At 45.5% G+C, this 22,083-nt stretch overlaps 1 protein-coding gene across 3 annotated transcripts in view; it reads left to right on the forward strand.

Moving 5' to 3' along the window:
• The window catches only part of LOC122539839 (NGFI-A-binding protein 1-like), a 56,934-nt gene that overhangs the window by 32,183 nt on the left and 2,668 nt on the right, over positions 1-22,083 (forward strand). For all 3 annotated transcript variants that reach the window (XM_043674940.1, XM_043674941.1, XM_043674942.1), the window contains exons 4-7: positions 8,313-8,433; positions 11,470-11,589; positions 12,321-12,498; positions 20,907-21,122. In XM_043674940.1, coding sequence (XP_043530875.1) covers positions 8,313-8,433; positions 11,470-11,589; positions 12,321-12,498; positions 20,907-21,122 — 635 coding nt within the window. The remainder of the gene's footprint in view (positions 1-8,312; positions 8,434-11,469; positions 11,590-12,320; positions 12,499-20,906; positions 21,123-22,083) is intronic.

Consider the following 22,083-nt stretch of genomic DNA (forward strand, 5'->3'; position numbering starts at 1 on the left):
CCGATGTCACAGCGTAATAATCTCAAGGAACCTCCAGGCACAAAGGATAGGTTTTCTCACTCCCCGCTGAGCTCCACCCCAGGGGAATGCTGCCTGGAGTGTTGCCTGTGTGCATTGCCCACTCCCATGAGGTTTAGTCTACGAAAATTAGCAGGGTCAAAAGTCACAGACTTCCCACTTGTCCTCCTGTTGGGTATGGAAGCAGATCACTGTGAGCAAGTCCCTTAACCTTGGTGTTCACAGTCACCTAGTTGAGGGCCTGAATGGCCACTGTGTGAAAGGTTGTCCTATCCAGTAATGCTCAATCTAGGGCTGGAGAGGAGAGTAGATGTAAGGTTATTGGGGACATGCAGAAATGTAGTGTTGTGATTAAAATAAGATCAGTCACAGAGTCATACAGTGTGGAAACAGACCCTTAGTCCAACTGGTCCATACCAACCATAATCCCAAACTAAACTAGTTCCATTTGCCAATGTTTGCCCTATATCCCTTCAAATACTTACCTAAGGTCATGTTGCGGCTGTACAGGACATTGGTTAGGCCACTGTTGGAATATTGCGTGCAATTCTGGTCTCATTCCTATCAGAAAGATGTTGTGAAACTTGAAAGGGTTCAGAAAAGATTTACAAGGATGTTGCCAGGGTTGGAGGATTTGAGCTATAGGGAGAGACTGAACAGGCTGGGGCTGTTTTCCCTGGAGTGTCGGAGGTTGAGGGGTGACTTTATAGAGGTTTACAAAATTATGAGGGGCATGGATAGGGTAAATAGGCAAAGTCTTTTCCCTGGGACGGGTTGGACCGAAGGATCTGTTTCCATGCTGTACATCTCTATGACTCTATGACCCTAAATGTCTTTTGAACATTGTAACTGTACCTGCATCCATCACTTCCTCTGAAAGTTAATTGCTCACACAAACCACTCTCTGTGTAAAATGGTTGCTCTCATATCCTTTCTAAATATTTCTCCTCTCACCTTAAAAATATGCCTCCTCGTTTTGAAATCCCCCACCCCGGGGAGAAAAAAAAAATCTGCCATTCATCTTTTCATAGAATCCCTACTGTATAGAAACAGGCCCTTTGGCCCAGCAAGTCCACACTGACCCTCCAAGGAGCAAACCACGCAGCCCATGTATCCCTAACCTACAGATCCCTGAACACTATGGGCAATTTAGCTTGGCTAGTTCACCTAACCTGCACATCTTTGAACTGTGGGAGGAAACCGGAGCACCCTGAGGAAACCCACACAGGGAGAATGTGCAAACTCCACAGACAGTTGCCTGAGGCTGGAATCAAACCTGGTGCTGTGAGGCAGCAGTGCTAACCATTGAGCCACCATTCCGCCCAACTGTCCCCATCATGATTTTACTAACCTCTGTAAGGTCACGTTCAATCTCCTACCCTCCGGTGAAAAAAGTCCCAGCCTCCTTATAACTGAAACCCTCTTCCATTCCCAGCAACATCCTGGTAAATCTTTTCTGAACCCTCTGCAGCTTAATGATACCCTTCGTATAACATGGCGACCAGTACTGGACACAGTATTTCAGAAGAAGCCTCACCAAAGTCCTGTATAACCTCAACATGACGTCCCAGTTCCAATGCTCCAAGGTCTGAGGCAGTGAAGGCTTGCGTGCTAAATGCCTGCTTCACCATGCTGTCCAAATATGATGCACATTTCAAAGAGTCATGTACCTGAACCCCTAGCTCCCTCTGGTCTCTACTACCCAAGGCTCTACTGAACGATAGAACAGGCTGGAGGGACTGAGCGGCCTATTCTTATTCCACGTTCATGTGAGAGCAATAGGTAGATTATTCCAAATGAAACAGAGTAACTTTGAATCTGTTTCTTTTCTGTTTAGAAGTTGCAGATCTCTCCTCTCTCTCAATGTGCTGACTGGTGAGGGAGAAGGAAGGACTTCAGGAAGCAACTCTGTGACACAGATGGGTGTCCTCGGAGTCTAAGCAAGATGGAGTCAATGTTCTTTTCTGAAGAAGAGTCATAGAGGTGTATAGCATGGACACAGACCCTTTGGTCCAACTCGTCCATGTCGACCAGCTTTCCTAACTTAATCTAGTCCCATTTGTCAGAACTTGGCCTATATCCCTCTAAACATTTCAAATTCATATACCCATCGAGGTGCCTTTTAAATGTTGTAGTTGTACTAGCCTCCCCCACTTTCTCTGGCAGCTCATTCCATACATGCACCACCCTTTGCATGAAAAGGTTCCCCCTTATATCCCTTTTAGATCTTTCCCCTCTCACCCTAAACCCATGCCCTCTAGTTCTGGACTCCCCCACCCCAGGGAAAAGACCTTTCCTATTTATCCTGTCCATGCCTCTCATGATTTTATAAACTTCTATGAGGTCACCCCTCAGCCTCTGACGCTCCAGGGAAAACAGCCCCAGCCTATTCAACCTCTCCCTATAGCTCAAATCCTCCAACCCTGGCAACATCTTTGTAAATCTTTTCTGAACCCTTTCAGGTTTCACAACATCCTTGCAATAGGAATGAGACCAAAATTGCACACAGTATTCCAAGGATGGCCTAACCAATGTCCCGTACAGCCACAATGTTTTAGTGATCCCACTTGTGTTCGATAACAGCCAAAGTGCACAAAAGAAATGTTTTTGCATTTATCTGGCTCTTTTCATATCTTCAGAGCAGTGAATTACTGCTGAAGCATTGCCGCTGTTGTTATGGAGACCAATATCGTGACTAGTTTGCACACAGCAAGGCTACACAGAGGTCACTTTTGTATCCACCAGACCAAGGGAGGCATGGCTTGGATGTAGTGGCACCTTGGAATGTCTCATTGATGCCCACTGTCTGATCTTGCCCACGGAGAGGAGGGAGTTGAGTGAGGCATCAAAGAGCTGATGTCTACAGCACAGGGGCTTCAGAAGAGATGGGCAAAATGAGGCCGGCGTAAACCATCTGACTTTCTAGGTAATGGCCCTCTATGTCAGTCTTGGCACAGTAACAGCGCACGTATGACTGTGCACGCCTTCACTCCAGCTGTGCCCTTGAGATGGCGGTTTTGAAAGTGGCAAGGCCACTTCACTACTCAGAGTGGTGTCATACGGCAGATCGCACCTCAACTGTATTTGAGTTCAGAGCGTCCATCATTGACTTCTTGTCCAGTCACCAATTTAGGCCCTTGAGCGGCCAACTAACGACAACGGAAAGGCCTGTGGGATTCCGATTTCCTCCAGCTGCAGGTGGGACTGCTCAATCTGCAGGCAGTTCATCAGCTAGAGTCAGGTGATCAAAGGCAGAGTGGAGTCTGCCCAGCGCCGTCCCCTCCCTTTGCTTCTGTAACCCTTGGTCCCTCTCCCTGTGTTCACTCCCCTGCCCCTCTGCCCAGTGAAACACTTGCCTTAAACCCCTGCCTCATGCTTTCCTCGATCTTGGCTCTCCTCCCACCAATGGACATGACCTGCTTGTTCAGTGCCAAATCTTTGATTGGCGATAGCACTACCTTGACAGGACTGTGGCCTCACGAGTGCCTGATCGGTGCCCGGGTTTTGTCAGTCTTTGCTTGAAAGTGTCTGCAGCGGCTTTTTGCTGCTGATGATGGAAGCCCCCACTCCCCCCCCCCCCGCCACCACCACCAATCTTCCTATCCTCCACTTCAATCCCAGCTTCCACTCCCCCACACCAATGATTGCCTCCTCGACAAGATTCAACCCCAGAAAATCTGAGCATAGAATCCAGGCTGACCTGACTGGGAGGTTCCTGTGCTGCCTGAGATGTCTCCTTTAGGATGAGCTGTTAGACTGAGCCCTCAGTCTGTTCTCTTGGGTGGGCGTCAAAATGTTACCATTCGGAGAGGTTCTGGGACATGTTGTCCGAGAGCAGACCCATAAAAAGCTCTTTTGATCTACCCACTCCCCTCCGCCCAAAGATCAGGAGCGTGGGGCCGAATTGTGACCAAAAACGCAACAAAAGATTTTTTCAATTAACTAAAAAGGCAAGAAGATTTATTTAAAGTAGGTTCTTGATTACATGATTGAATTAACTTTATTAGTGCTCCATTATCCTATAGATAGGGTAAATATAGGATAATAGGGTAAGGGAGTGGGTCTGGTTGGGGTTACTCTTCGGAGAGTCAGTGTGGACTTGTTAGGCCTCAGGGCCTGTTTCCACACTGTAGGGAATCTATGAGCCACAATATACCCTCATTGCAGTGATAATGATTCAACTGTCTTCCTGCAAAATCTCTTTTCATTCTGAGATTCTAGGACATCCTTAGCTTCATAGAGAGGCACGGTGGCTCAATGGTTAGCACTGCTGCCTCACAGTGCTAGGAACCCAGGACCCTTGTTCAATTCCAGCCTTGGGCGTTTGTCTGTGTGGAGTCTATACATGCACCCTGTGTCTGTGCGGGTTTCCTCCCACAATCCAAAGATGTGCAGGTTTGGTGAATTGGCCATGGTAAAATTGCCCATAGTGTTCAGGGATGTGTAGGGTAGGGGAATGGGGTCTGGGTGAGTTTTTCTTTGGAAGGTCGGTGTGGACTTGTAGGGTCGAATGGCCTGTTTCCACACTGAAGGGATTCTACGATGTTTATTTATCCCTTGCTCAACATCACCAGTGAAGCAGATTAACTGATCATTGTCCCTTTGCTGTGTGTGGGATCTTGCTGTGCTTCTCACATTACTACAACAACTGCACTTTAAATTAAAAAAAGTACAGCAGACTTTGTATTAATTGGCCCCAATGGGACCAGGAGTGTGCCACGCAATCAAATATTCCTGTTGATCGAGAGGTCCACATAATCACTAAGTAATAGAAACGTAATACAGTGGGTACACATATCACTATTATACTTCATTTACAGCATAAGTCACTTAATAATAATGCAACTTTCCCTTAAATTTACCAGCAGAGAGCTTCTCACTTGCACTTTCACTGACTGCTTGGAGGTCACGATAATAACAGTATATTTGGCAGTTTTGCAGGTGTATCATTTTTACCGGTTTATCGAGAGTGCCAGTTCATAGGGTGCCAGTTGAAACAAGGTTTGCTGTACTTCATTGGTTTTAAAATCCTATAGGACATGCTGCAGTTGTGAAAGATGTCAGTTAAATGTATATTCTTTCTTCCAAAAGGCTGAATAATGCGGGTACTGGGGTCTTAAATAAGAGGAGAAAATGCCGTTCAAGCAATTGGAGAGGTGGTCACAGGATGATTTAGTTGGAGGTCACGGGTAATGCTCAGGGAATATGTGTTCACAGTGGTTGGGACAGCTTAAATACAGTTAACAAACCTGGAATTGAAAGTTTGTCTCAGTGATGGTGGAGTGATTGTCGCTTGTCGTCTGGTTCACTAGCGTCCTTTGGGGGAGGAAATCTGCTGCCCTTACCTAGCAGAGATATTTGTATAAGTTACAGCCACTGATGAGGTGCCGGAGGACTGGAGGGTGGCTAATGTGTCTATATTTAAGAAAGGGTGTAAAGAGCAGCCTGAGAACGATAGATAAGTGCGTTTGACTTCGATGGTAGGTAAATTGTTGGAAGTGATTCTGAAAGAAAGGACCCCCATGCATTTGGAGACACAAGGACTGATTGGGGATATTCAGCATGGTTTCATGCATGGCAAATCATGTCTTATTAACTTGAGTTTTTTGAGGCGAGGGTGTCGTGCTGGAAAAGCACAGCAGGTCAGGCAGGATCCAGGGAGGAGAAGAATTGATGTTTCGGACATAGCCTGAGTTCTTTGAGGACATAACCTAAACGATTGAGGGCAGAGCAGTAGACACTGTCTACATGGAGTTTAGTAAAGGGTCTGAGTGGGTTACTCTTGGAGGGTCGGTGCGGACTTGTTGGGCCGAAGGGCCTGTTTCCATACTGTAGGAATTCTAATTCTAAAGCCTTTGACAATGTTTCAGATCACGTGGTATTCAGGGAGAGCTTGCTATTTGGATAATTGGCTTGGCAGTAGGCGACAGAGGGTGGTGATGAAGGATTGTTTTACAGACCGCCGTCTTGTGACCAGAGGTGTCCCATAGTCCCACAGGACTGTGGGGTTGGTGCTGGGTCCACTTTTGTTTGTCATTAACATAAATGATTTGGATGAGAATTTAGGCATGGTTAGCATGTTTGCAAATGACACTAAAATTGGTGGTATGGTGGATAGTGAAGAAGGTTATCTTATTGCAATGGGATCTTGATCAATTAAGCCAATAGGAGTGGCATCTGAAGTTTAATTTGGATAAATGCGAGGTATTGCATTTGGTAAAACAAATAAGGGCAGGACTTATACAGTCAATGGTAGGGCCCTCGGTAGTGTTGTAGAACAAAGAGACTAAGGGATTCAGGGACATATTTCTTTGAAATTTCTGGCACATGTAGACAGGGTGGTTAAGAAGGTGTTTAGTACTCTTGGCCTCATTGCTCAGATCATTGAGTACAGCAGGTGGGACACCATGATCAGGTTGTACAGGACATTGGTGAGGCCTTTGCTGGAGTACTGTGTCCAGTTCTGGTTGCCCTATATCTTTATAGGAAGGATATTATTCAACTGGAGAGGGTTCAGAAAAGATCTACCAAGATATTGCCGGGAATGGAGGATTGGAGTTGTTAAAATAGGTTGGATAGGTTGTGACTTTTTTCCTGGAGGGTCAGAGGTTAGTTAATAAAATGGTTTAAAAAATCATGAGGAGCATAATAAGGTGAATAGCAAAAGTCTTTTCCCTGGGGTGATATCTAGAGGGAGTTTTGAGGTGAGAGGCAAAAGCTTTTAAATGGGGTTTCAGGGTAATTTTTTTCACACAGGGTGATTCGTGTGTGGAATGAACTGCCAGAGCAAGTGGTAGATGCAGGTACAGTTATAACATTTAAAAGACATTTAGACAGGTACATGATTAGGAAAGTTTTAGAGGGATATGGGCCAAGCGCAGGCAAATGGGACTAGGTTAGTTTGGGAAACTTGGTTGGCATGGATGAGTTGACCAAAGGGTCTATTTCTGTGATGTATGGCTCTACCCGAACTCTGTGTGACCCCAGTGATGTGGACGACTCTTAACTGTCCTCTCACATGATCCAGCGGTCACATGATTCAGGAGGCAATTAGAGACGGGCAACAAATGCTGACCTCAACAGCAACACTCACCAAATTAATAAATTTTGAAGTAACCTGCAATGAAGAGGGGAAGAGTTAATGTTTCAGCTCAGTAGCCTCTCATCAGAATCTCTCCCCCCACAGATGCTGTTGATCTGCTGAGTACTTCCAGCACTGTCTGGTTTTTATTTCACATTCTTTGTTTATTTTTCTTTGCTGTAACATTTTGTCAAAGGGACAGCAGCTCTGGCAAAGCAGCACTCCCTCGACACTGCACTGAATGGCCAAGTCTTTGAGTAGGAGAGGGAGACGGACCCAAGGTATTCTGACTCGGGGGAGATGACCATACTGAGCCAGGCCAGTCACTGTCTGTGTTCACAAAGGGATGTCCCATTTCTGGCAAATGTCAATCATCAAGAGGGCACCGGCTCGGTGAAACCACTTCCTATAAATTACTCTATCTTAGCTTACTAGAAATGATTAACTGCTATCAGTAAACTAATTATGTGACCGGAATACTTGATGAGATGGATTCTGGGATTGCCAAACGTGACGTTTCCATGAAGTAAGGTTGACCGCATGGAACAACGCGGGAGAAAAGTCCTCAAAGTTGAGCAGAATTTGTCCTTTCTTTATTGAACTATTTTATTTGTTGTTGTTTTTAAAATTATTGGAGCTTAGAAATCACAGCCGTTTGGCTGACAGTCCAGTGCCATCCACTTGCTAATACACTGAAGTTTCCTTTCACTTTCTGATTGGCTGGGAATGTGCGGTTGGCGGACCAGGACTGTGGGGGAGGGATGTATTTGGAGGAGGCGGGAGGTCCTGAGGTGAAAACTCCTGGAAAATATTCTTACACAGTGTTGGCAATCCTGGTGGATCCTGAGCAGGAAACTGTCGAAACCGTCACCCAGCTGGTCCAGAACATGGACGCTGAAAGGAAAGGGATATTGTCAAAGCTTTCCCTCTTTCGCTGATCAGGACAAACGCAAGAATGCCAAATCTCAAGCAATCACAACAATTTAGAGTTGCAGGAGCAAATAGTTCTGAATCAAGAAAAGTCAAATTTACTGAGAATCAGAACCCCGATGATGCTGTGGTATAAATTGTTGTGATTATTTGTGAAATTTGCCATTCCCTCAAGTGTGAGGTGAAAAGCTTCGTCGACATGTCTCTTTCTTTTCAGTGAAAAAGGTGAGTTTTGTTCAGCTGTTTCCATGGTGATTAGGATAATTTCCAATATTTTGTTTAGATCCAAGTTTGCAGATGCACCAATACCAAAAAGGCCAAGGCTGGATCCCAACGGACAATACCTGCGTGACGAGGTTCACACGCGCACTGTGCAAGCGGAACTGATGAAACTGAAGAGACAGGTGAGGCTCACTGGCTGTTGTGTTCCCAGCAAGTCACTGGAGTGAGAGGGGACTATTCATCCTGCAGCAACTGCCCAGTGGTCCCTACTGGAGCATGTTGGGTAGAGGGAGGGTCAGCCTTGACTTTAGTGCCCTCTTGTGCCAGACTGCCATGCACTCAGTTTGTGTAGCTGCATTGCATTTGTGCCTTTAAAACAGTCACAACCCACCAACTGGGGAAAGAAAGCTGCAATGGCGTATATTCTGTGGCTGTATTCTCATGATACATATCAGTGGATCAAAGGTCATGAGGGTAGCTGCTTAGGGCAGAGGGAATGAATTCTTAACAGCTGGGGATATCCCAGCTCAAAGGCTGGAACTCAATTCTTAGTTCACACCCCCTACTCCACCCTAGTAGTACAAACCTTCCAACGCGTGTAACTTCCACTTATATTCACAGTTTGATATTTTCCTAGTCAATCTGTTCAGAGATGTCATTACACACCTCTGGAGCAGGTGGGACTTGAAGGAGGAGAAAGTGAGGACTGCAGATGCTGGAGTACCAGAGTTGAAAAATGTGGTGCTGGCAAAACACAGCAGGCCAGACAGCATCCGAGGAGCAGGAGAATCGACGTTTTGGGCATAAGCCCTTCTTCAGGAATTCCTGAAGAACGGCTTATGTCCGAAACGTCAATTCTCCTGCTTCCAGGTGGGACTTAAACCCAGGTCTCCTGGCTCAGAGGTAGGAACATTACCGCTTTGCCACATGGCCCCTAGTTTTCTTCACAGCTAGTGATCTGCCTCTGAAACACAACAGCTGTTTCACAGTCAAATCTGGTGGCTGATTTGCCAATGAGCAGGATTCCGTAAACAACTAACTAACCAGTACATCTTGCTTCAATGGTGTTTGGTTAGCGATGGTTCATATGAATAGTACACTGTGAGGTATACATCTTCCATGTACAGTCTCATTTCCCTTAAATCCACAGGGTCCTTGCTGTCATCTTAGTGCTGGCTCATCAGACAATGCAGTACTCCCCAAATCCTTCGGTTCTTATGTAGCAACAAGTTTAAATTTTTGCCCTTGAGTGAGCACTTTGCCGACCAGTGGAAATAATCTTGCCCAGTTTGCCTCAAAATTTTAAACATCACCTTTCAATCTCCAGTTAACTTTCCCAGTCATAATGACCTCTCTTTCTAATTCATGCCTCTCATTTCTGCTGTCATCTGAATAATCTCTCCCGTACCCTCTAAGTGGCCTTCATACACCATCCACATCAGGTCCAATGCAGTCCAATCTAGGTTCAGCTTTATATCTTTATATTTTGTGCTCTAGGATCTTAATAATTCTGTTACGGCTACATAACTTGCTCTCTCATATTTAAAAAAAAAACACTTTGTGCTGATTTCCTCTTTCTCTTAACCTGAATTACCGTTCAGCAAGATTTTGCCAATTTAGACAATTCACGGGTCTTGGGCTAAAGTTCTCTGGGCACAGTCCTTTTGCACCTCACGTGAAACATCAAGGCAGCTAAAGGCAACAGTGCCACGATGTCGCAGCCTCACGCTGTCACCTTACCAGGGAATGTCACTAATTGATGATCAGGAGCAGGGAGCTTGATGACCTCTTCCCCTCCATATCGATCAGTGATGGGGGAGCCATTGTCAAGCCCCTGTCCTGGCTCTGATTGGCTTATGTAGACCTAGGATAGTCTCTGGTATCTCAATGCCTGCTCAGATCTACAGAGGAATAAGAGTAAACCATTCAGCCCCTTGAGCCTGTTTGTCATTTGACACTTCTGTGGTTTATTTGTGACCCAACACCATGTTCCTACCAACTTCATCTCATCCAGGGACAACCCCCCTATTGTTCCCCCAACCCCATTCAGGCCAATTTTTTTTTGCCTTCTCCCCAATATCCACAAACAGGACAATCTTAGGATTAGGGGTAGCTAGCTTAAAACAGTGTTGAGAAAGTACTTCTCCCAAAGAGTTGTGAATCTGTGGAATTCGCTACCTCAAAGTGTGGTGGATGCTGGGACAGTGAGCAAATTTAAGGAGAAGTTAGACAGATTTTTAATTGGGAATGGGATGAAGGGGTATGGGGAGAAGGCAGGAAAATGGGAGTGAGGAACACATCAGCCATGATCGAATGGCAGAGCAGACTTGATGGGCCGAATGGCCTAATGCTGCTCCTATATCTTATGAACTCATGACAGACCCATTGTTTCTGCCTGTTCCTGTCCCACAGAACTTTAAAAAGAAAACAGCATCCACAGTTATTTTGTATTGCTGTGTACCTGCCTTCGCTCCATATCCCTTTAAGGGGACATTGATCTTCTAACTTCAGGAGGAAATCGTTTACCCTGGAGGCAGTTCAGAGAAGATTAACTCAGCTGACTCTGGGGAGAAAAGGGTTTGAATTATGAGGAAAGGTTGAGCAGGTTGGGCTTTGCCTATTGAAGTTTAAAGGAATGAGGGGTGGTCTTATTGAGAAATATAAAATTTTGAGGGTGCTCAGCTATTTGGAAATGGACTGGATGTTTCCCTTAAAGGAGTGATCTATAACCAGAAGACGTTGTTTTAGAATAAGGCGTCTCCCATTTAAGATGGAGATGAAGAGGAATCTCTTCACTCGGAGGCTCATCAGTGTTTAGAATTCCCCACGGAGCGCTGGAGGCAGGGTCCTCGCATATACTTGAGGTTGAGTTAGACAGGTTATTGATTGACCGTGGAGTCAAGGATTACAGGGTTGAGCCATGATCTTATCGATTGGCAGAACAGGCTCAAGGGATTGAGGGCTGTTCCTAACGATCTTATGGATATTGAACCAGTTTCTTTGGGACTTTTTCCAAATGGAATTGGTTGTTTGAGAGGAAGTCTATTGGTGAGGATGCTGATTAATATCTGAGAAAGTTGTTCATGTTATGACATGCCTTCCTTTGTTAACTCGTACCGGGACAGCCACAGCACCGACTGATAGATTGGCAATATTCTGACAGAGTTCGGCCTATATCCTGCCAAGGGGAGTTCATGTGTTTTGTTTCTCTCTCATAGGAACGATTGCTGGAGATTCAGGCCATACTGGCTGGTATTTACCAGAAACAGGAAACCCTAAAATCCAGGATTATCCAGGAGGAGCTTAGTCACAATGTGGCTGAGGTCCATGAATTACAGGTGACCTTTCATTCAGCGATCTTGCAATGTCAAATACTTAGCTTGTGCCACAGAACCTTATTGGGACCAGCCTTACATGTACTCTCTTGCGGTGGTTAAAGGACAGGTCTGCTGTTAGATGTGATTCTGTAATTGGGCAGCACTTCTGAGTGCACTAATAGTCACACTGGCAGCCAGTTTAAGATAATCGATTGCACTCATAACATGGCTCATTTACCGACGTTACAAACGGCATATATGCAGGGACCCATTCTCTGCAAAAAAAGCAAATATGTTTAAAACTTGCACCATTTTTTGGAAATACCTAGGGACTTGGGGAGCCTGTTGCTTTTTCTCTTAGCGAACAATAGGAGTTGACTTGCCAACCAATCAATGCTGTTTTCTCTGGTAGTATAACTTGTTATGATCATTTGAAGTTTGGTATTTTTCCCACTGTCCAGAGAAGTGCAAGCTGAAACATTTCAACCAAATATCCCTCTTTTCAGAATTATAGGCATGCTTGAAGATTGGCTCCAGTTGTACCCTTAATCGACTGGCCTTGTGGAGAGTAGGTGACAGCAACAAGCCGTTTGTACCTATAATAATTCCTCATGACAATGCTGCGCCTATGCTCTGCAATTCAGTCTCACTTCTGTATGTTTATTTCCTCTGGCCTTTAGCCTGATTAGTTTTGTTTTTCCTCACCCCTGTGTGTGTCTCTCTCTCTCTCTCTCTCCTTTGGAACCTCGCAGCTAGAACTGGAGAAGGTCACCACAGAACAGCTCTCGCTGATGCAGGAACAAAATGACCTCATCAAGAAGCAGAAACGTAGCGATAAATATTTCTCGGCCAAGGCTCGTAGCCTGTCCCTGCTCGGGATGCAGCCCGTGGAAGAGGAGGATGGCGGGATGTCAGAAGGAAGTGGCGATGGTAAGTTTTCCTTCCTCAATACTGCCCTGCGGACTCTGCAGCAGAATATTCCTGATGAAGCCGCCTTTGAGCTGGGAGGGCTCTGCCACAGTTTAACAAGAAACAGGTTCATGGCCTGCATTATGTCACACAGAGCCAGCTATTTGACTGCAGACGCTTTTCAGATAAGGTGGCATCCTCGCTTATGTGAAGCCTTTCAAAGTCTGCAGAGTATATCCAGTGGTGTAATCCGCCACCAAATTCTGCAAAGCAAGATCCCAGAGGCAGCAATTATCTGAGTGACTTGATAACCTGATCTTTAATTATGCTAATTGAAAGACCAGCTTTGGCCAGAAGAACTCTCTGGTTTCTCTTTGAAAAATGCAGTGGAATAATTTATTGGAATCATAGCAAAATGACGTATGTGAGTTATAACTTTGGTTTAGACCATAAGATATCAGAGCAGATTAGGTCATTTGGCCCATTGAGTCTGCTCCGCCATTCGATCATAGCCGATATGTTTCTCAACCCAATTCTCCTACCTTCTCCCTGCAACCCGTTATCTCCTTACTAATCAAGAACCTACCTATCTCTCGTTCTTAAAGACACGCAATGACTTGGCCTCAATAACTGACTGTGGCCATGAGTTTCACAGATTCCCCACCCTCTGGCTGAAGAAATTCCTCCTCCTCTCAGTTCTAAAGGGTTATGCTTTCACACTGAGGCTGGACCTCGGGTCCTAGTCTCTCCTACCAGTGGAAACATCTTCTCCACAGCCATTCTATCCAGGTCTCAGTGTTCTGTAAGTTTCAATCAGATCCCACTCATCCTTCTAAACTCCGTCAGGTACACACCAAGAGTCCTCAACCGCTCCTTATATGACAAGCCCTTCGTTCTTGTAAACCTCCTTTGGACCCCCCTCCAGTGTCAGCACATCCTTCCATAGATACAAGAACTGCTCACAACATTCTGAAGGCGGTCTAACCACAGCATTATACAGCCCCAGCAGTAAATCACTGCTATTGCATTCTAGCCCTCGTGAAATGAATGCTATGCCAAGTGAACCTGCATGTTAACCTTAAGAGAATCCTGAACTAGAACTCCCAAATACCTCAGTGCTTCAGATTCCTGAAGCTCTTCCCCATTTCAAAAATATCTACACCTGTATTCTTCCTACCTCACAATTTCCCACTTTCCCACATTGTATTACATCTGCCACTTCTTTGCACACTCTCCTAGCCTGTCCAAGTCCTTCTGCAGCCTCCCCACCTCCTCAACACTACCTGTCCATCCACCTATCTTTATATCATCTGCAATTTTAGCAATAATTCCCTCAGTTCCTTCGTCCAGACTATTAATGTATAAATGGATAGTTGTGGTCCCAACATGGACCCTTGCAGTCTCCAGCTGAAAAAGACCCCTTTAACCCAACTCGCTGCCTTCTGCCAATCCCCAATCCATGCCAGTATCCTGCCCATAACACCATGGGACTTATCTTGTGTAGCAGCCTCCTGTGCGGCATTGTTAAAGGACTTCTAGAAATCCAAAATGATCACATCCACTCCTGTCCTTTGTCTTATTTGCTCATTGCCTTCTCAAAGAGTTCTAACACATTTGTCAGGCATGACCACCCCTTGATGAAGCTGTTCTGACTCAGCCCTATTTTACCATGCACTTCCAAGTACTCCGTAATCTCATCCTTCATAATGGACTTTAAAGTCTTACCAATGACTGAGATCAGGCTAATAGGGCTATAACTTCCCACCTTCTTCCTCCCTTTCTTAAATAGGGATGTTATATTAGCCATTTTCCAGTCCTCTGGTACCCACCCTGATTCCAGTGATTCCTGAAACATAACCACTAATGTGTGTACAATCTCCTCAGCTTTCTCCTCCAGAAATCTAAGGTTTGGCTGATTTTCCATCTTCAAACCTTCCAGCTTCTCTCGCACCTTCTCCTCTGTGACAGCCACTGCACTCATCTCTGCCCCCTGACTCTCTTGAAGTTTTGCAGCCCTGAGTTTATTGTCAGCACTGAGAGGCAGCAGCTTTGATGTTGCAGCCTTCCTTCAGTACTGCATTGCTACAGTAGACTATGCGTTTGAAATGAAGCTTGAATTAAACATTAATGAGGAGAAAGTGAGGACTGCAGATACTTGAGATCAGAGTTGAGAGTGTGGTGCTGGAAAAGCAAAGCTGGTCAGGCAGCATCCGAGGAGCAGGAGAATCGATGTTTTGGGCATAAGCCCCTCATCAGGAATGAGCTGCCTGACCAGCTATGCTTTTCCAGCACTACTCTTAAACATTAATGAGTAAGTTCCTAGACCGGGGGAGGTGGTATTGAGGTAAGCTCTGCACGTTACTCTGGTGTGGAGTGAGGGTGTTGCTGTGAAAGCTAAATGACAATGGAACCTTGTGATAGTGGCAGCTGATAGTTTAATAAAACAGTGAGGAAAATAGAATCTTTGTTATGTAAAGATTGGTTTTGTTTTTGGTTTACTCGGATCAAAAAGCATGTGTATTGTCTTAGTTGGAATGGGGGAGCACCGAGATTGGATTAATCCAATTGTCAATGTTTCAGAAATGAAGTCACATGGACCCCATGCTTCAGACAGTGAGGAGGGAAGTGAGAAAACTGAGGACTGCACCCTTGCACCTGGCATTCTGCCACCTGGTGGTGAGGAGGTCCTGCATCCTCCCAATTCTACCAACACTGATTGCTAGTGTTTACATTGACAGGCAAAGTTCTCAAACGTCCTGCCTTCCAGCTGCTCAATAATTGGGCCCACTGCTCGCTCTCTCTGTGTCTCTGTCCCTGTCTCTCTCTCTCTCTTTCTATCCCTCTCCCCCTCTCTGTCTGCAGCTGGGTGCTGTATGTCGTGGCTTCCCCCTCACACCTTCAAGATTTGATTGACAGGAGGTGTACAATAATAACTTGCACCTATGTAATGCCTTTGACAGAGTAAAATGCTGCAAGGTGCCTCACAGGTATGTTAGCAAAGCAAACCTGCCAACTTGGCATGATCCTGCTAGTTTTTAATCTTTCCCAGAAGTTCACCCTCAGTCAATTGATATTTGTGATGATGGATGTCCACTCTAATAATTAGTGTTTAGGAAGGGGTGTTAACTTTGGGCCCCTGCCCCTTTTGTATCCTGTTTTCAAGTAGCACAGTTTTGAAAGTCTGATGGAGTTTGGCTAATCCAAAGATGCCTTTGCAGTTGACTAACCAGTGAGTAATCAATCCAAGTGTTTTATTTTACCATTCCTGATGCCCTTTGGCATGGAATAATCCAGGTTAGTTCCCCAGATTCTTAATGGGCATAAAATTGCCACAGAGGCAGCCTCCAGGTGCTCAATGGTTGGCGAATCTGTGCCTGGGAGTGTGCATTCATTCATGTTATAGGAAGGATATTATTAAAGTGGAGAAAATATTGACCAGGATGTTGATTGGAATAGAGGATTTGAGTTATACCTGGATAGACTGGGACTTTTCACTGGAGCATAGGAGGTTGAGGGATGACCTTGTAGAGGTTTATAAAATCATGAGCAGCACAGATAAGGTGGATAGCAAAGGTATTTTGCGTAGGATGAGTGAGTTCAAAACTAGGGGCACATTTTTAAGGTGAGAGGAGAAAGATTTAAAAGGGACCCAAGGGGACAACTTTTTCACCTGGAGGGTGGTTCGTGTGTGGAATGAACTTCCAGAGGAAGTGGTGGGTGCAGATACAGTTACAACATTTAAAAGTAATTTGGATAAGTTCATGAATAGGAAAGGTTTAGAGAGAAAGGGTCAAAAGCCGGAAAATGGGACTCGTTTAGTTTGGGAAACTTGGTCGGCATGGATGAGTTGGACCGAAGGGTCTGTTTCCACACTGTGTGACTCCATCAGATTAACCCTCGTGAGTGTTGGAGCTCAGCATTTGGACAAAACTCTGCTAGGCCAACCAAGTCTCCCAAACGAAACTAGTTCCACTTTCCTGCGTTTGGCCCATATCTCTCTAAACCTTTCCTATCTGAGTTCACACACTTGCAACCTCATCTCCTTTTAGGAAAATCAATGTGCTTGGATGAACGAGTGTTGCTGGAGTTTACAATGAACAGTGTTTGGGGCTCTCTGCACTTGTGCACTCAATAACACACGATGTTAGTTTTCACGTGAATGGCTGGAAATTAGGGAGCTCACTCACAGGCCAGGGTCGGTCCCACTATTGACCTCAGTGGCCTTTGCCCCTCCTTCGTCTCTACCTGATCCCCATGACTTGCTACTTGTTAGTCAAGGTCAGGTTGTGTGTGATTAAAAGTTTAATAAGTGCTGAGCAACCTGTCAATCCCTTCCACCTAGGTGGCTGCTGATTGGATGATCATTAGTGGAGGTGATTGAGGGTTACTTTTTTGGAGAAGGTTAATCATACAGGCAGCCAAGTAGCCAACAATGGGTATTCTCTGCGATGGAGGACCGTGGGGGTTGAAATTGCAGCCCCCGAGAGCTCCCAGCAGTCAGGAGCTGAAAACCATACTGCTAATGGGCTCTGTATCTGTCCACCCAGTATCCAGACTGGACCGAGAGTCACTGCTGGATCCCAGGCCTGAGCTGAGTGATGATGTCAGGTTAGAGGTGTTCCTGAGTTGGAGTCTCAGAAACAAGAGCATGGGTTGCCTCTCAGTGACACACCCTTCTCAATACTGCATTGCCATGATCTAGCAGTAAGTGCCTTTGAACAAACAGCCCCCTCCCCAGGGTCAAAATTCTGGAACTTGCTCTCTTGCAGCACTGTGGGTCTAAATACACCTAACAGACTGCAGCAGTTCAGGAAGGGAACACATCACCACCTTCTCAAAGGCAGCTAGGGACTGGCAGTGAATGCTGACCCAGCCAATAACACCCTCATCCTTGTTTTTATTCACTCATTTATTGTTCACCCCTAGCTGCCCTTTGAAAAGGTTGTGGTGATCTGCCCAGTTCTTGAACTATTACAGTCCATGTGCTAAGGGTTGACCCACAATATCCTTAGGGAGGAAATTCCAGGAATTTGACCTAGCAACAGTGAAGGAATGGTGATACATTTCCAGGTTAGGATGGTGAGTGGCTTGGAGGGGAGCTTGAAGGTGTGGTGTTTCCATGTATCTGCTGCCTTTGTACTTCTAGATGGAAGTGGTCATGGGTTTGGAAGGTGCTGTCTGAGAATCTTTTGGTGAATTTATGGAGTGTATCTTGGAGATGGTACACAGTGCTGCTACTGAGTGTCAGCAGTGGTGGAGGGAGTGGATGTTTGTGGATGTAGTGCCAGTCAAGTAGGCTGCTTTGTCTTGTGTCAAGCTTCTTGAATGTTGTTGGAGTTGCACCCATCCAGGCAAGTAGGGAGTGTTTCATCACGCTCTTGACTTGTCCTCTGGACAAATAAAAGAAAAGGAACCCACCAGCTATCCTTCATGGGTGTGCTTGTTGTGCTCACAGTGTGGCTGTCCGCCCACTGGGTTACACCAGTGAGATGATGTGGGCCACTAGATTTGATCAGGCAGAGATGTGAAGGTGGTGAGGTGCCCACCCACCACCTCTCTCAGTAAATACCCCACCCACCCCAAAACTCTCTACAGAGGAAGGGCCTTAAATTCCTCCCACTGTGCTCTTGTCTCACCTACTGGTTTTGCTGAGAACTGATGAATCCTGTCTGGCTGAATGAGGGCAAAAGGTCAGTGAGGGACAGATTGAACCTCATTTAGCTGTCCTTCTCGTTCTTCTGCCAATTACAGTTAAATCAGCTGACAATCTTCTGGTCCCCTCTGGCAGGACCTTATACTTTGACATGACTTGGAGTTGCCGGTGTTGGACTGGAGTGTACAAAGTTAACAATCACACAACCAGGTTATAGTTCATCAACCACCTGATGAAGGAGCTGCGCTCCAAAAGCTAGTGCTTCCAAATAAACCTGGTGTTCTGTGATTTTTAACCTTATACTTAGAGCCTGGGATACTTTTGCCTCCAGTAGAATTGCGGGATTTTGTAGAGAGTGTGAGAAATCCAGGGGGAATGCAGGGTCCGGTTGTTTTAAGGCCAAGATATGGTATCAGAAGGACAAGGAGCCGCAGGGATATGAGATCTTAAATGTCTGTTAAATAAGAATCTTGCCTGAATTGATGTCTTCTTGTGGGAAAATAAATGGTTCCCCTCAAAGGGCTACATACTAATAATTATATATTACAGAAGAGGCCTTTTCACCCACCGAGTCTACACTATCAAAAGTTATTAAATCTACAATAGTCCCATCTTCCAGCACAAGGCCTATAGTCGTGAATGTCAGGATACTTCAAGTGATCTCCAAGTTCTTTTTAAAGGTTGTGAGGTTTCCTGCCTCGACCACCCTCCCAGCCGCTGCTTTCCAGACCCTGGCACCGAAAGGGTGATCAATGTTCCTCTTCAATCCCCTGTAAACCTTCTGCCTTTCACCTTAAAATCATGCCCCCTTGTTATTCACCTTTTCACGAAGGGGAACTACTGTTCTCTGTTCCCCCTGTCCATGCCCCTCTTAATCTTAACCACCTCAGTCTGGTCTCCCCTCAACCTTCTCTGCTCCAAAGAAAGCAACTAGAGCTTATCCAGACTCTCTTTGTATCTAAGATGCTCCATCCCAGACAACAACCTGGTGAATACTCTCTGCACCCGCTCCAGTGCAATCCCATCCTTCCTATAAGGTGGTAAACAGAACTGCACACACTACTCCAGCTATCGCTGAAACCAGAGGTCTGCAGAGCTCGATCTTCAATGATTTCTGTGTAATTCAGAGTAAAAACGACAGTGTGGGTTCGATCCCCATTCTGGCTGAGGTAGATTTGTTACTTGCCTCATCACCCTGCCCCTGACGTTGGAAGAGAACAGCAAACCAGCATTGACAACAATTACTGAGAGACACAATTTGAAATGAAGTATCCTGTTTGCCTTCATTGCTCAATCCTTTGAGTATAGGAGTTGGGAAGTCATGTTGAGATTGTCTAGGACATCAGTGAGGTCTCATCTGGAATACCGTGTCCAACTCTGGTTGTCCAATTATAGAAAGGATATTATTAAACTGGAGAGGGTTCAGGAGAGATTTACCAGGATGTTGCCAGGTATGGAATGTTTGAGTTATAAAGAAAGGCTTGGACTTTTTTCACTGGAGCGTAAGGTGTTGAGTGGTGACCTGATACAAGTTTATAAAATAATGAATGGTATAGATAGAGTAAATGGCAGTTATCTTTTTCCTAGAATGGGGCATTTCAAGACTAGGGGTCACATTTTTTTTAGGTGAGAGGAAAGAGATTTAACAAAGACGTGAGGGGCAAATCATTTACACAGAGGGTGGTTCGTGTGTGGAATGAACTTCCTGAGGAGGTTGTGGGTGTGAGTACAATTACAACATTTAAAAGACATTTGGATAATTACATTAATAGGAAAGGTTTGGAGAGATATAAGCCAGGAGCAGGCAGTGGAACTAGTTTAGTTTCAGATTATGTTCGGCATGGACTGGTTGGACCGAAGGGTCTGTTTCCGTGCTGTATGACTCTATCAGCAGACAATGGGGCAAATCCCTGCCTATGAACATAGCACACATGGCGTATCTGTGTGTACAGAGGAGCCTCGATTATCCGAACGAGATGGGCGGCCACTAACTCGCTCAGATAATTGACTATCTGGTTAATTGATGCACTGCCTCTCCTCTGAGGCTCGGAGTTTTCTGAAGTTTCCTTTTTCCGCTCCCTGCCTGCCTCACTCCCTCTCTTTGTCTCAGGGTTTGTTTCTGTGTGTAAGAGACCTGCAGCATTGCTGAAGCCTGCCTCCCACCCATCAGTTCAGTGGGATTGAACTGCTGCTGCCTTCGGGGGTGTGAGTCTCCAGGTAGTGCGTGCACACACACGCAACTTTTTATTGCAACTTTTTCACAAGTTCCACCTTTGCTCTGTACAGGACAATGTTAGAGAGATTATCTGGGGGAGGGGGGGGGTGTTCAAGGTACGCCTTGTAGAATTCCAGGGAAAGTGTGGGGAGAGAGAACGGGAGGGCGGGAGGTCTGTCATTTGGAGATGGTGCCTGGGCTCCCATTGATGTCCAGGACTGTTCTCAGCAGCATTTCAGTAAGCCGAGTTCGTTTTTAATTACTAAGGTAAAGATGCAATCGGTGTTGGAAACACCCTCTGATGTAATGTTTCTATCGGGACCTTGAGATCTCCTTCCGATAATCTGAAATTCGGATAATTGATATTTGGATAATCGAGGTTCCTCTGTATATACAGCCCTCCAACTCTCATTCATTGCTATGTGTGTCATGTGAGCGGCAAACCATTATTAAGAGAAAAGTTGGTGTTGTAGGAAAGCCACACGGTGTCTGTTTCATACATTGAATATGAATGCATAATCCTGCTGTTGTCATTTTCCTAAAGTTGTCCTTCTGATACAGATGCGTCTGAGGATATGACTTCAAACTCCAGTCTCGCGCCATCTCCGTGCCCCTCCGACATTCCCAGTACGTTCAGACCCTGCCAGAGCAAAACGAAGCAGATGATTCAGTTGGCACTGATTGATGAGGGGCTCCGAGTGGCACAGCAACATGCCTCACCCAGTACTGAGGAGGGAGAGAGGATCAGCCCCAGAATCAAACAGGAGGCTTTTTCTGGTAAATATCCTATACATCACAGAGGTTTGTATACTGTAAATCTTACAGAGATGAGGAGGAATCTCTTCTCTCAAAAGATAGTGAATTCTTCACCCCAGAGACCTGCTGAGGCTTGGTCATCAAGTACATTCAAGACGGAAGTGGACAGATTTTTAATCAGTAAAGGAATCAAGGTTTATGGGCAAAAGGCAGGAGAGTGGTGTTGAGGATTAACAGATCAGCCATGATCTCACTGAATGCTGCAGCAGAATTGACAGGCTGAATGGCCTACTTCCACGTCTTATGCTGAAAAGAGACAAGCTGCTGAAGCCTCGTATCTTTCTCTCATCAGCGGAGCTGCAAGAATGCCAGATTTCAAAGGGAGTAACAGTTTATACCGCTCGAGAGAAAGATGCTGATTGTTTGGTGAACAGACACTGACTCGTCAAGGCCTTTTACTGGACCAGTAGTTTCCTGGTGCATTTCCTGTGGAATGCTTTGACCAATCGATTGCCAATCAGTCAGCATCCGTTTCTCATGTAGTATAAAGTATTGTTGCCTTTGAAATTCGGTATGCGTTCATCTCGAGTAGGACAATAAACTTCAACAACATATCTCTGTTTTCGGCAGGAGTGTATGTCTGTATCAGTTTCTCATTCTGAGCTAATGGACTAGAATGAGGTGTCAGAAGTATTGGATGAATAATATTTAATGTTTCCTCTTGGGAGCCAGATATTTCTTTGTCAAAGTTAAAATGTGTTCCTCTCCTGAGGCTGTCCTTCGTTCCTGGGATGTGATTCTGTTTACTAGCAGCCCTGCAGTATGTCAGCTAAACACTTGGGAATCTGTGGTAAAGCATTGGTTGTTCACCAAGCCCACTTCCCCCCCCAACATTTATCCATGGGCTATTTCCAATGGAAATCATTGGGTAGAGATTGACAGTGAGAATCCTGAGAGCTTCCCCCAACTCCCTCCATCGCCC

This window comes from Chiloscyllium plagiosum, chromosome 33 (genome assembly GCF_004010195.1).
Source record: "Chiloscyllium plagiosum isolate BGI_BamShark_2017 chromosome 33, ASM401019v2, whole genome shotgun sequence".
Taxonomy (NCBI): Eukaryota; Metazoa; Chordata; class Chondrichthyes; order Orectolobiformes; family Hemiscylliidae; genus Chiloscyllium; species Chiloscyllium plagiosum.